The 15,661-nt window shown below is 36.0% G+C and overlaps 1 protein-coding gene across 2 annotated transcripts in view; it reads left to right on the top strand.

Annotated features, from left to right (window-relative positions):
- The window catches only part of NBAS (NBAS subunit of NRZ tethering complex), a 142,349-nt gene that overhangs the window by 49,547 nt on the left and 77,141 nt on the right, over nucleotides 1-15,661 (top strand). For both annotated transcript variants that reach the window (XM_015859432.2, XM_015859433.2), the window contains exons 31-38: nucleotides 699-811; nucleotides 3,171-3,284; nucleotides 6,989-7,102; nucleotides 8,677-8,834; nucleotides 9,651-9,749; nucleotides 11,554-11,721; nucleotides 12,287-12,400; nucleotides 12,993-13,116. In XM_015859432.2, coding sequence (XP_015714918.1) covers nucleotides 699-811; nucleotides 3,171-3,284; nucleotides 6,989-7,102; nucleotides 8,677-8,834; nucleotides 9,651-9,749; nucleotides 11,554-11,721; nucleotides 12,287-12,400; nucleotides 12,993-13,116 — 1,004 coding nt within the window. The remainder of the gene's footprint in view (nucleotides 1-698; nucleotides 812-3,170; nucleotides 3,285-6,988; nucleotides 7,103-8,676; nucleotides 8,835-9,650; nucleotides 9,750-11,553; nucleotides 11,722-12,286; nucleotides 12,401-12,992; nucleotides 13,117-15,661) is intronic.

Below are 15,661 nucleotides of genomic sequence, written 5' to 3'. Positions count from 1 at the left end.
AATGTCCAGCCTGAATCTCCCCGTGACGCAGCTTAAAACCATTCTCTAGTTCTGTCACTGATTACACGAGAGAAGAGGGCCAACCCCAGCTCACTACAACCTCCCTTCAGGAAGTTATAGAGAGCTATAAGCGTCGTCTCCCCTGAGCCTCCTCTTCTCCAGGCTGAACAATCCCAGCTCCCTCAGCCACTCCTCTTAAGGCCTGTGCTCCAGACCCCTCACCAGCTTTGTAGCCTTCCTCTGTACACGTTCCAGGGCCCCAATGAACATAGTTTGCCAGTGAAAGTGTTGTTTAAAAGCTGATTACATCCATAGAATATTAATAAATATATGCATATTTTATTTAAAGTTTTAAAGCTGTGCAGTGTTTATTATTGTATAATTTATCTTCAAAGTGATGTTTTACAAGTATTTTTATCACCCTTATTTTCATTTTCTGAACTTAATTGAGGAAACAGAATTTGTGACAGAGGCCTTTGCATTTTCTTTTCAATCAGCATTTTGCTTTTATCTTGTAGTGTATGGCAAAACCGAAGCACAAAAATTTCCTAAGTAATTACGTGTTTAAAAACCAGATATTTTGAACAGAGCATTGCTGGCTTTCTTTAAGTTCTGAAGAGAGCTAACGTTTTCATCTGTAAATTTGCACATTGATTTATCCACTGGTTTTCACAAAAGCTTGTTTCCTTCCTATTTAGATGCTGTCTGCAGCTTATTGTGGATTGTCCAAGTGCTATTCAGGAAGAGCTAGATCTCATTCGTGCTCTTGGCTACCTTGAAGAATTTGGTGTGAAAATATTACCATTACAAGGTACTACATATGTTTATTCTTCATACATTTTTTTTAATTGTCTGAATAAAATATGGATGGCAAATAATTTACTGTTTCATAAGTGTTTCGTGACTGAAGTACAGAGTACCTCCCCGTCTCCAAACAGCTTTTGAGTAATTTTTTCAAGTGATGTGACATGATATATGTGTTCTGGAATGCAGTTTTTTCAGCACTTTTTAATAACTAGAATACTAATTATACAGCTTTCTTGGTGACCTCAGTACAACTGACTTCCTGCTTGCAAAATAGTCCGTGCATACTTGTTCTGATGAGTTATAAAATAGTGAGTAGGAGAGAACTGTAGGCATTTTTCTTGTCTCAACTGGGTTGTTTCATTTTTAAGTGTATAATACAGAATGACAACAAAAGTGAATTTTGGTGAGCTATTACTTTTGAAGATGTTTAAAAACTTTAAATCTCTGTTTTTAACTCATTTCAGTATGGAAAGCTGTTGGACAAAAGTTTGAAAGAAGGGATGATTACAGACAATTTGAAGTTGAAAGAGCAAATGGAATATAGTGCTGTATGTTTTATTTATTTTACCAGAAATAATTCATTGCTCTTTTAACAAGAAAGCCACTTTTCTAACTGAAAAAAATACTTGTCTTTCAGTAAAGTTTGGTTGTATGGTGTGTGAGCAACAGTATGAAAGTGTATCAGCATTGGTATTGAAAGCACATTGAAAGAGCTGAAAAGAGCACTAAGCACCAATGAAATTTGCTAGTCATAGAGTTTTACTTCTGTCATTGTGTAGAGAAGTACCTGGAATTATGTGAGGCAATTTAGGTCTGTGGAAAACAAAATGAATGTTCTTAGTGGCTGTTGTTACTTTAGTTCTCTCTGTTCTTTTTTTATACATTTATTTATATATTTTTAAAAGTATTCATTGAAAGTGAACTGATATTCCACATCTGATATTTGGGAATCTTAACAGTTTCAGGAACAAGAAAGACTCTGGTTTCCAGATCTTACAGTACAGCACAATTGAATTCTAGAGCAAAATTCTTTTAGTCAGCTTTTTCAGCCTGTATATACAATATTGTCATCTTTTTATTTGTGGACATAAAGGAATCTTAAGAAATAAAGTAAAGAAATGAAACCCACTCAAAAAAGAACCCATAGAAATGTGGAAATAATATTGTATTAGCAAACTGTAAAACAATTGATCTGTCTTAATTACAGTGTGTGGAATCATGACACATTTAATTAATGGTCCAAACTTATCCTTTTTTTTTTTCAGTATCTTTGTAAGTCAAATTAATCTGGTAAGATTAAAACGATGTTTTAAATTTTAGTGAAAGCCTTCAGGTGATCGGTTACTTTGATAGATTGTCACTAAAATAACATTAAAGTTGAATTCTTAGTTGCCTGGGCACACTGCTGGCTCATATTCAGCTGAGCATTAACCAACACTCCCAGGTTGGTTTCTTCTGCATAGTCTTTCAGCCACTGTGCCCCAAGCCTGTATCATTGCCTGGGGTTGTTGTGGCCAAAGTGCAGAACTCGGCACTTGATGTTGTTGGACTTCATCCCATTGGCCATAGCCCTGCGATCCAGCCTGTCCAGATCGCTCTGAGAGCCTTCCTAGCAAACTTCCTTGATCAAGCAGAATCTGCCTTTCAGGAACCCATGGTGGCTTGACCTGATCCCCTGGTTGTGTGATCTCCTTCAAGATCTGCTTCATAACCTTTCCTGGCATTGTGGCCAGACTGACAAGCCTGTAGTTCCCTGGATTCTCCTTTCAACCCTTCTTGTAGATAGGAGTCACACTTGGAAGCCTGCAGTTCTTGGGGACCTTTCCAATTGACCAGGAACACAAATAGGTGATAGATCATAGATGATGGAAAATGACTTGGCTGTCATCTCCGCCACCTCCCCCAGCACTCATGGATGGATCCCATCCGGCCCCATGGACTCGTGGTGCTCCAGGTGGAACAGCAGGTCTTTAACTGTTTCCACCTGAATTTATTTATTTATTTATTTATTTATTTATTTATTTATTTATTTATTCATTCTGCTCCTTGTCTGATACTAGAGTCGTTTTTTAAAGATAACTCAGCTAAGTTTAAAAACATAGTCTGAAAGTTGGAAGCAAATAAGAGTTTTCATTTAAGTCTCCATCTTCCTCCCATCCCAGCCTGAGGAGCTGAGGATTGTGGCTGCATATGTTTTAGTGTTATAAACGTCATACATTTACTTGCATACATTTCTTCAACTGTCTTTGGGCTGTTTTTCCAGGTGATGTTGTTATTCTTATACTGTCTATATTGCTTAACAAAAAATGTATCACTGGGGTTCATTTACAACAGTCTCCTAACACCCATTATTCTTCCAACAGTGCGTTTGAGTTCAGATCGGCTCGGTCTCATCAAGGACTGTCTTTCTCAGTTGCCAACAAACTATAAGCAGTCTGCTAAGCTCCTGGGGCTTGCAAATTTACTGAGGGTTGCAGGTAAGCTGTTATAAGACACTGAACCGCAATAAAACACAGATTTGTGTTATGCTCTAGGACATCTGAGCTGATTGTTGGATTGTGTGTTCAAGGATGTCTGCAAAATGTCATCTGTAAATGCAGTCAGTGGGTCAGAAAGAAATAATCTATTTAGATGAAATATTTTACATGCAAGTTGATCTTCAGCTTTTCTGACCTTCCTTTAGTACCTTAAATAAGAACAGTCTTGTCTAGTCTTGATTTTGAGTGAAAGCTTATTTCAGACTGGAGGAGTTGTGGATGAGAATATATTTTTTTTCAATAGTCATTTGGTAGTACTAAATTTCCAGCAAATCTTACTCTGTATGCCAATCAAGGTAGCTCCATTTAATAACATCCATGTTTAAGTTGGAGGAAAAAAGTCTGTCTAACAGCTGAAATTCAGACTTTATGCTGTATGTGTCTTGTTTGTGCACTAAAACTAACTATGGGCTGTAGGTGCTTCTCCTTGGAAGCATTCAAGGCCAGGCTGGATGGGGCTGTGAGCAACCTGGTCTGGAGGGGGTATGCCTGCCTATAGCAGGGGGCTGGAACTACATGATCTTAAAGGTCTGTTCCAACCCAAACTATCCTATGATTCTATATTTAATTCACAGTATCTGAGAGGCTATGTGTTTTATCTAGTGTAATATACCATGATTCTGTGAATTAAATTTCAACTCAAAACTCAATATTCAGCTCAATATTTTAATTCCAATTCAAAAAGAGTGCATCTGCTATACAGGCAAGGGTAAAGTGCATTTAGTTGTCATCATGAAGGAGATTTAGGAGGATGTGTTCTGAGTATAGTTTATTTTAGAGGGCAACACTGAAAGAAAGTAATAGCTTTGATAAGTACGAAAATAAATTCCAAAATGCTGCTTAGGTAATGATATATCAGCTAGTTTCTTAATTGCTTTAAGTTATTTGATTAATGACAGTAAACTCTACTTAAGCCTCACATTACTACCTCCACTAAATTAGACACAGAAGTGTTATCTGAATTTTACAGATGGGCAAAGTGAGGGAGGGCAAATGTGCTCAGCATGACTGCCAGCAAATCTGCGCACAGTTAGGGAACTGGAAGTGTTCTAAGTCGCATGGTCCATTCTTAATCCGTGGTTAGAAAAAAAACAAAATAATCTTATGTGTCAGAAATCAGGAGATCTAGTAAACATTGCTCTTTATTGCAACAATTTCTGATTCAAACACCTAAATCTCACTGAGCAGACTAACCCCTATAATATAAAAGTGTATTTTTATGACATAAGGAAGCATTAGTCCTAAGAAACTGAACACCTGTCTACAAGTAGTAAAGGGGAAATAATGTGACATATTTTTTCCAGTTTCAAAACTTTTGTTTGAGTCTAGATGTACACAGTAATGTTGACTTAATGAAGAACTACTGTAACAAAATAATGCTGCCATTTTAGTGGTCTTTGGAACGCATTAAAAATCTTGCATTTCTATCAAAATGGCAAGAAGAACTCAGATTTGTGGATTTCACTTTTTATAAAGATGAGGAGCCGTGAAGCTGAACTAGTGATTTTTTTTTCCTCATGTCTGAATAGAAGAAACTGTGCTGCTAATCTGCAGTGGGTCATGTTTGAAGTGACTGCACTGCTGAGACAATGAAAGCCGCATAAAAAAGGGTTTGAGCTGTGTATTGCAGGGGCTTCACCATTTCTGTTGGAGCCCACAGTTATTCCACAGAACAACTGTATGTATCAAGATAACGGAAGATTAAATGAGAGAAAAATGGAGATCGTATGAAAAAAATTAGCTATAGACTGGTATAGCTATAGACTGGAAGGAAAACAGTCTGTGTATTTTATACTTATGCTTTTGTAAAACATGCGGAGACGTATCTACTGCATGAAAATAAGTTAGCTAAATTGGTGGGGAGGAGGAATTTGTCAGTGTATGACTAGTCAAGCACAGTTGAGAAGGCGGCAGTTCCTTGCTCAAAGTGTTCCTTCATTCTTTCCTCCAATCCCACTGATTTTTAAATAGTAATAAATAGTGGTGATTATTTTATTTAGCTGAAATCTGAATAATGGTAGTTCGATTATTTCTATTGCTTTTTCTGTTGCTCTACATCTCTTCATAATTAGTAATGCTGTCCAGGTGAAGTAGTGGGAATCAGAAAGCGACTGGCAACTACAATTCCTTGCTTTCAGAATGACAGTTCACATCTAGATTTTGTAGTTCCTAGGGACCATCGGGCAAAAATTTGCAACATAAAAAAGCCTTGGAGTGATTAATTTGCAACACCGTGCATTGACAGTATATAGGGCAAGAGGCCAAAAGATGAGAATGATGGAAAGCTAAAGTGTTCTCCCAGCTGTGTTAGTTGCAACGTGCTGGGAGCAGGGGAATCTTGATTGAGTGCAATAATTAGAGTAACTTTTTTCTTCCCTGAATGTCATTCATGCACATCCTATCTTTCAAGAAAGCTTTAAAACAAATTTGCTTTTCCTGTGTTGATGATTCTGCAAATTAGAATTAAAAATAACAGCTATGTAATTTAAGAACATGTACTCTTTAAATGGTTTTGGAACTGTCTTTGTTTAACCTTCTGAAATATTTGCATTTCACAAGTTGCAGTAATACAGTTTCATAAGCCAATGCCCTTTTCAAGTGACTGTCAGTATTGACTTCCTAAAATCACTTTTAATAAGAGAGAGATGCGACCAAGAAGTTTGCTTTGAAAAATCCACGCATTTAATCAGTTTCTTGACATTCCTCTGTCCTAAATTAAAATGAGTAGTATGGGAATATTTTTTTCCTGTGTATATTTAGTCACCTTTTCATGTAGTGCATGGATGTGGAGCTAGCTTGAGACCATAACAATTGGCATCAGGAGAATAAATGATTCTTAAATTCTCTTGTGTTTCCTCCAGATAGGACAGAAAAAGCTTTAATAATAATAAAAAGCTGGTTAAGTGTGATAGTCAATACAAATAACATCTTTTCCTATATCGAGGTTTGAAAGGGAGATTAGTTGTCTGATTAAATTTTAATGTGCAAGTGCTGATGTTTTAAAATTGAGGTCAAGACGTTAGTCTGCTGAAATTCTTAATGAAACTTCAATCAGATGTCAGTAATATCTGAAGTGTTACTTTTGACTCATCCTTTGGGGAAGAGACATAACATTGTTCAGACGATCTAGTGACCAAGATGAATTTCATGTGATGTGAGAAAGTACTCTACATTTAGCAGGGCAGGAATTTTAATTATCTGTGTCTTCCGCATCTTATGAATCCTTGGCAACATGGAGTGGGAGTTTAAATTAGGAGCTGTGTTTAATGTAAAAAAATGTAGTTCTAAATATAAGAATAATTTTTCTATCACAATTGAAACACGAATTTCACGTTTGGATTTGTGTTTCTCCTTAATCAATTTTAATCTGTCTGTTTTGGCCATCATATAAGTAAGGCAGCATATACTTCCAAACATTTTCTTAACCTAGACTTAATGCGTTGTGTAGTTTCTTTACCAACTATGAAGACAACTTTTTGAAGAAATATTAATCTGCTGTTTTGTTTTCAAAAAGAAAACAGATAATTCCAAAAGGTAACCTTCTCATGTTGTGGCTTACACCTCTCTTTAAGAAATAAAGTGGGAAGCTTATGTTGATTGTTGTTTCCAACTAACTGACGAAAATATTCGTTTTTTTCTTACAGGCGATGATCAGATGGAAAGAAAGGGTCAAGTTTTAATCCTTTTAGTGGAACAAACTCTCAGTTTTCAGGACTACAAAGCAGCTAGTATGCATTGCCAAGAACTCATGACTGCAGGTGAAGTAAAATAACAAGGGTGTCATGGGGTGATGGTGGTTGGAAAGCTCGCTCTGAAGTGTGTTACTTCAGACTGATCCATTTCATACAAAAAACCAGCTACTTTGTGCAAGTCAGCATGTCAGCTGTGCATGGTGTGTGGCATGAAATGTAACAACTTTCATTTATGCCACAGATCTACAAAATAAGTCACTGTGTCTTCTGGTGCAACATTGTCTTTTAGAATTTGGTCTACTGAGGTCTCTGAAATGAAAATGTATGTTGTAATTTAGATAATCCTTTTCTTTTGGGGTCAGAAGCTCAAAAGTATATCCCAATAGGGAATCCTTTTATAATGGAATTTTCAATGTTATTTTTAACAAGAAAAGGAAAAAAAAAAAAAAAGTCCTATTTTCTTGTCAAGTTGTTTAAATCCTCCTAATGCTCTACTTTGGTGTTATGGAATCATGGAAACATAATGATTTAGGTTGGAAGAGACCTTTAAGATCATCTAGTTCCAAGCCCCTGCTATAGGCAGGGGCACCTCCCACTGATTATGTTTGTGTTAATCACCATGTGAAACAGTATTGCTGTTTAATGTGTATTTGTCCATATGCGTTGAGTATTACTAATACATAGTTATATTTATCTATGAAATCATTTATGGAACATATTTCAATTACCTTTTAAGCTGTCACAGCTGCAAAAGTTCTTTGCGAACCCACTTATACATTGCTTGAAATAATTAAGAAAAAATTTTATTAGATGATTGGGTAGGAATATTTAATTTAGTTTTCTGTATGAAATATGCTTATATTATTGTAAAGCCTGGTAGGAAGAGATGACTTTTGTTTCGTAAAAAATATTACAGGGCCTTGATTAATAGAGGTTTTAAAGTAGGCTTGTGTGCAAGTCTTTCAGATGACTTTCTATCAAGTCAATTAATACATATGTGCTATTTATGTAATTCTTATATGTGAGGATATGAATGGAAGTAAAGGATATGTATGTAAGGAATACAGGCTTTGTTCTTCTGGCTCTTTTTTTGGCCACAAGTTTGAGAGAGAGTGAAGAAATAGATGAATTGAGGTTATTCCAGTTTTTCAGGTGATAGTTCTTACCAAGGTATTAAAGAGAGCTTCTTCTCTTTTTATTTCCTTAAGTCTATCCATCCACTGTCCTCCATCCCAGTAAGTTTATTCTTGTTCTGCTCTCTATACTTTCACTGCTGCTTGTCAGCACATGAGGTCTCTTCTAAGCATTGTTAAAATGGCTGCTCGATTAGGAGTGCTATTCTTGTACTATACTTAATGTTATGCTCTGAAGTACATTCTTCTTTTCTTATTGCCAGTGTAAAAATGTAGTGTGTAGGCTTACAGATTCCTGTTGTAAAGATATTTACAGCATGGTAGCAATGAGTCTTCAGTGTGTTTGGTCAGTCAGAAGCTGAACTGTATCAATCTGATGGAGCCTTTACAGTACCTTTCTCAGAGGCTGTGTTGACAGGAGTACCACATACCCTCCTTTATCTCATCCAGTGAGAATGAATACACTTGAGAATCTTGCTCAGAAGTACGTTTTGTGCTCCCCCGTAGGTTATGCTAAAAGCTGGGAAGTATGCAGTCAGCTTGGGCAATCAGAAGGCTACCATGACTTGAGCATGCGTCAGGAACTCATGGCTTTTGCTTTGACACACTGTCCCCCAAGTGTTATAGAGGCATTGTTGGGAGTGAGCAGTTCATTGCAAACCCAGGTACGTCTTTCTGAAAATTCTTTCATACGGTTAAATGTGTATTAAGGTATGAAATGGAACTTCTGCTCAGCTTTGTTTCCTGCAGTCTGTCTGTCTGCCACCCCCATTACAGTAAGTTTATACCTGTTCTACTCCATTTTTTCTATTTTCACTGTGTTATTTCAGCGTTTTTCTTTAATCTGTTTATATTATGCCTGCTCAGGTAGAAGTTCTTATTCAGTTCTTCTAACGTATTAATTTATTGCCTGATTAAACATTCTATCTGCAAGTACATCCAAATCCTTTTTCTAATGTTATCCTGGTTCTGTCACCTGTTTATATACTGTAATGTAATTTAATTAAATGTCCAGATAAAAGTTAATTAAACACTTTTTTTCATAGATTTGTTTCTGTATAATATAACCATCTTAAAAGTTTTATGTTCTGTCTGAAGACACGGGGGAGAGGGGAGCAGTAGATACATTACAAACTAATTAAGGCAATTGCAAGTGCATATCCTTTTTCATGATAAAATTGCTTGTATAGCTGCGTGAATGAGAAATATAAGAAACATGAAGGCACTTACTACAACTTTGGAAACAGGGTAATAGGAGAATGAAATCCCACAGAGTGTTTGAAATGAAGTCTTGCTTCTGCATGCGCTCATATTATTTGGGCAGGTATCTACTACAGTTATAAGCTTAAACACATATGGAATCTTGTCAGAATTGATATCTGTGCAATATAAAAATAAAAGCATGTATCCCCTGTGGTATTAGTGTTTTAAATATTATATTTCAATTATTTGTTTGGTAAGAGATTATTCTGTCTCCATAGATTCTCTACCAGGCTGTGAATTACCGGTTGCTTCCTTCAGAAGGAGGTGAGGATGTGAATACTTCAGGACCTTCTTCACTGATGAGTAAGGATACAGAGGTAATCTTTGTAGAGAATTCTTAAAGTAATAGCAATTTTGCTTTGTATTATGCTGAAGAACTGAGTTCGAGTGTGAGCAGCATCTGCATGTTACATAGTTATATAGTGAGGCTGCTAATTTCTATTCTTTGATTGTTATGAGTTCAAAAGTTCTGATGTGTTTATTTATTTGTTTTGCCTTGTTTCTTTCTAGGCAGCATAGGAAAAAAAAATATAAACCTAGAGGTGGGACAAGAGGGAAGTGCAAGAAAACTTAACAAAAAATACATTAAAGTTGGTTTGTGGTTTTTTTCTTGTTCCTCTTACAAAGCAAAACACTTGAAAATAAGGCTGTACTATGTATTTAATTCAAAAATATCTTCAGTTAAACTTTTTCTCTTTTTGCTGTATCATGAGATACATGATTTCTTTTAGAAACTACATGTTTAATAGTTCTTGTGTGCAAAATCAAAAGTTGCATCAAACTCTGAGTGTTAGTGGAAATAAAGGAAGGCAGAAAAATAAAGAGGGATAGAAAAGTTTACCATTCTATTCTACTTTTCAGATTTCTAATTTTAACTGACTTAATTTTGTACGTGTATTGGACAATTGTGGTGTTAGAGACAATGTTTTACATTACCATGCTAATTATGTGTTTATATACTAATGTGTAAACTTTGTAAAGCATGCTGTGGACTTGAATCTTTCATGGCTGAAATAATTAGCACGGATCAACCAAATGGATGTTTTGAATATCAGTTAAATACTTCACATGACAAAGAGCTGGTGCAAAAAAACTTTCTTTGTCCCATACATTAAGAGTTGATTTTAATTCTAGTCTACTGAAACTGAGCGGAGATGTTTTGCAGGCAAACATAAGGAGACCTCTTTGTGGCTTTCCAGCTCTTAAGGAAGCACATAAGCAGGAGGGAGAGCAACTTTTTTACATGGACTAATAGTGATAGGATAAGGAGGAATTGCTTTAAAATAAAATAGGGGAAATTTAGGTTAGGCTGGACATTAGAAATAAGTTCTTTGCTCAGAGGGTTGTGAGGCACTGGCACAGGTTGCCCCAAGAAGCTGTGAATGCCTCATCCCTCAAAGTGTTCATGGCCAGGTTCGGTGGGACCCTGGGCAGCCTGATCTAATGGTTGCCTATGGCAGCGGTGTTGAAACTAGATGATTTTTAATGTCCCTTCCAACCTAATCCATTCTAAGATTCTTTGAATGTGTGTATATTGCAAAAAATGTCTTAAGGCTGAGAATAGGCTAAGATCTGTTATTCTTCATTGCATGCTATTAGATTTACTGTATTTCTATCTACCTTGTAAGTGTTCAGTGCAGAATTAGAAGTCTTAATACTTCTTTGCATTCTCCAGAGATGAGTGTTTACACTTTACTGAGAACTCAATAAATGCTACCTTTATTAATATAAGATCGTCTCTACTATCAGATTGCTTGAATTACTGAAGATTAACTTCAGCATGTTTGATGTACTCAATTAGGGAAAGATTGCTGAGTACATGAATTAAAACATTGCCATGGTAAACTTTGGAACTGTGCACAGTTGGTATCTGGGCACATGGGATTACAGCTGAATAAGAGGCAAAACATACTACAGATTGTGCACCTGAATTCAGATTTAAACTCTTAACTTTTTTTTTCGTACAACAGCTGTTGCCTAAATTAATGAATGTTAAAATAAGTTATTAATACAGCATATTAATGTACTGTGTGTAAATTATAATGTGTTTTGGCATTAGGTCATTGCTGTAACTAAAGCATGGGTCTAACACTTATCATTGTGTGTTGGATGTGCTCGCAGGATGATACCAACATCTGCACTAGCCAGTCTGCTGATTTGTTGTACTGGACAACAACAAAAACCATGAAGGTGTTGTCTAACACGACCATGACTACAAAAGCCATGCTGCATGCTGTCAGTGATGGTCAGTGGTGGAAGAGATCACTAACTTATCTTCGGCCATTACACGTAAGGGATTGCTGATATGTCTTGAGATGTTTACATATTCACGTATACCTTAGTATAGGAGGGCTCCTTTGTCAATGCCTGACAGCTGAAGACCTCAAACTAATAAATTAACTACTGACATCAAGGGACTGTTGGCAAAGAAATCCCAATGAAACAATAGTGTGCTGGAAAGTGTTGCCTTTTCCTAGGTTTTCACTTGCTTTTTTTTAGTGCAAGACATGGTTTAAACTTGGTTGTAATTCAGAACTTTGAGAATAAAGCACAGTGAAGTCAACAATTTAAATACTTAAGTTATCTTCAGAGCTGTTTATTTTTCAGCTTTTCTGTGTTGCTTATTTGAGTGGATTTTCTATAATATTCTTGATACCAGTTTCTGCAGTGTCACTTTTGAGTGTGATTTAAAAAACAAACAAAAAAAGCTTTGTGAAGGATGTTGTTTGTCTTATTCCCCATTGAATTCTGGAATATTTACATTTTCAGATGCTCCCCTTCTGAAAAGCAGTTACAGTTTTTTCAAGAAGGTTTTGTTTACAACTGAGCTGTACCATTTTCTTTTCCCCCTCAGGGGCAAGAACTTGGAGATGTATTAAAAAGTGGGCTGGGAGGAAATGTCACTGTGGAAAAGCAAGGCTGTCATCCATTTTATGAGTCTCTAATTGCTGACCCATATGTTGCAGAAGTAAGTTTTAGTTACGGCATTCTGAATCTTTTTTATACTTCCCTAGATCTTATAATTAAGTAATGATATGATATGGATTTTTGATTATTTGTTTGATTTTTAAGAATCTAAAGTTTTGCATGGAAGTAGGAAGAATAGAAGACTGAAAGAGGATCTTATTAATGTGTACAAATACTTTAAGGGTGGATATCAACAGGGTGGGGCTAGACTTTTGTGTGTGACAGCAGGACAAGATTCTGGGGCTGAAACTCAGACACGGGAAGTTTAATCTGCATACAAGAAAAAAAAAAAACATTGCCAGGGGGGTGACAGCATAGAAACAGGTTGCCCAGATAGAGTGCGGAGTCTGGTTCTCTAGAGATAGTCTAAACCTGCCTCGATGTGATACTGTGCAGTGTGTTAGATAGCCCTGTCTGAAGCAGAGGTGTTGGGAGTAGATGATCCCAAATGGTCCCTTCCTTAACTATTATCTGCGATTCTGTGGATAAATTCCAGAACTAGACAGAAATGAGAGTAAAAGAAAGTACTGAGGTCAATAACTGTAATTGCAGAGTGTAGTGTGCATGCATCAGTTACCATGTTTTACTTCTAGTCTGAAATCAGCTATGGCACGTACCAGAACAATTCTTTGGAAAGTTTTGCAGAAGTATTGTTGAGAACAGAGAAACTCACAGAAACGAGGAGTGAAGCAAAAGACCTTCTTCCAACTACAGAAGGTATGCGTATATGTGTGTATTCACTCTTGTTCTTACTATAATATAGTAAGTATAGCAGAAGCGTTGGATGACTTTAAATGTGAAGAATAATACATAATGCTTTCAGTGCTGTCTTGATAATTTGTAAAGATTATTCTAGTTTAACTTCTTGGGTTGATAAGTAGTCTTAATAGATAATTTGTCATATATAGATATATTAATAGATAGTTTGTAATACTGCAAACTACATATATTTAAAAGGAAATTTACAACACACAGTTAATATCTCTATTTGTTCAGATCTTGTGCTATTGTTTAAAGAGCAGTTCTTATTGCAGGATCATTGCAGTATTTTATTTGGTATGTAACTGCTCACCTTCAGTTTCTGAAAGCAATAGAACTTTTTGTCTTCTTGGGAATTTCTGAATTTCATAGGTTATACTCAGTAACATGTTAGTTGAAATAGTTCCACTTTTCAAAAGCAAAACAAAACTTTTTCAGTTGTTTGATATTCCTTTTGGCAATCTCCTGCTAGTTTAAGAAATGAAATGTTTAAATATTTACTGTTAGTGTCTTTTGAAGGAAGGAACCTCTTTTACATTTTACTTCATGAGAAGTTCTGCCATGAAAAGTGAGTGTATTACATCACTTACAGGATGAAAAAAGTTTAAAGTGAAACTTGCTTCATAATCCATGCAGTTTTATTTCAACTGCTCAGTGAAAACCAGCATATACAGTACTCTAATTTCAGATATGTGTTATTTCCACAGATAACTGCTACAGTTTGAGTGTAATAATAACTTCTGTGACATAAGGTCAACAATCACGAATATAAATGAGGATGTATTCACGTTCTGTTCCTTTCAGATTCTTCCAACTAAAAAATAGTTTTAAGTCTGTACTGATTGTCTCATATCCTAAAATTCTGAAACAATGTGTACTTCTAGATATGATGCCTCTGTTTTAAAGGGAGTGGAGAAGAAAGCGTGTCAGAAAAGATAGAGAAAACATAAAACAAATCTTTTCCTTTAATTAGAGGAAGAGTTATCTGTCAGCTTATCTTTGTAAGTGAATTTGTAGAGAAAGGCAGTGTGTGTTTTGCCAGTATGCACAAAATCAGTTTTGAATAGGCATGTATTATATGAATAGGATATGTAACTAACAGACACCCAGGTTAGCCTTTTTTTCATTGTAGCTGATGATAGAAACAGGGATTGGCTCAGTAGTAAGAAAACCAGCACTGATACTGTGCTGCACTTCATGGCAGTTTGTGGTTTTTACCATGTAAAAATGAAACCTTGGCAGTGCGAGTTGTGCTACAGCTGTCTCTACTGAAGGACTCAGTGGTCACTTGGAGAACTTGTGTGATTCTTACAATATATTGAATACACACATTAGTGCTAAACTTTATATCTTGAATAGGTGAATTGATGACTTGCATTTTTCAAAAAACAAAATAAATATTGGACAAGGTGACACTTCCTAGGTGTTGGTAAATTACATTTGTCACATTTTCTTCCTTACTTTTCCTTCCAAAAAAAATACAATGAAAATATTTTTACATGTTTGTTGGCACTTTGTTTATTGCTCTTTGTCCTGCCTATTTTGCTTGTCCTGTTATGTTTAATCCCTTTGGTGAACTTCAAATTTGGCAGTGGTCTGAATGATTTTAAGTCTTCATAAGTTTTGTGAAGATGTGTGCCAGGTCATCCTGCTTATATATCACGAGCCTCCCCAGAAATATGTATGTATGTATTTATTCAATGCAGACTGTGTTCTTTCTCAGAAGTGATGACAACAGTAGTAGTTTCTAGTTTCTGCTTTTAAGTACATCGTGGTAACTGGGAACCTTTTTGTTGAGCTTCGTGCAAGAGTGTGAATGAAATCGTATACTGGCTATGGTGCTATGTTGTGACTGTTGTCTGGAGAGTGATGATAAATATTTGCTAGCTGGGCAGTTGTCTTGTTGTGGATCTAAAGTTGGAAGAGAATGCAGTGTTTATTGTGTACCCATGAAGCTTTTTGGTCATGAATTCTCCTGAGAAAGGGAAAAGAGGTCAGAGCAGAGGTGGGTTTTTTTTTCTGCTTGCAGGTTTTGTTTTTTTTTGCTTTAGTGGAAATAAGTTTGTATAGAAGTAACTTAGCTTTAGCTTACAGTACAAAATATCTATGTTGCAAACTAATTTATAGGGATTTTGTCATTAGATTTTGCCTGAGTTCTACTATGTTTGCTTGAACAGTATCCAGGTTATTTTGGATGTAGTAGAAACAAGCTGTCAGCAGCAAGAAACTAATGGTAAAAGCTATTGGAAGCATAGAATTTGATGAACAGCTTTGTATTTGCAGTAGCTGATATGTTACCATCCAGACAACCTCAGTGAATACCTGTCACGTAGAAATCTGCTTGTTGTATCTGTCTGGGGGCCAGCATGTAGATCCACTTCAGTCCAATGGCAAGTTAGTGGTAATCTGAAAATTACAGTTGATCATTCAGACATTTGTGTTCGTTGGAATAGAGAATTCTTTCAGGGGAAACAGTGTGCATAAAATAAAAGTGCTTCCTGCC

The sequence above is a fragment of the Coturnix japonica genome, chromosome 3 (genome assembly GCF_001577835.2).
Source record: "Coturnix japonica isolate 7356 chromosome 3, Coturnix japonica 2.1, whole genome shotgun sequence".
NCBI lineage: Eukaryota > Metazoa > Chordata > Aves > Galliformes > Phasianidae > Coturnix > Coturnix japonica.
Note: the sequence above shows the minus strand (reverse complement) of the source record. Positions and strands in the feature narration are given on the sequence as shown.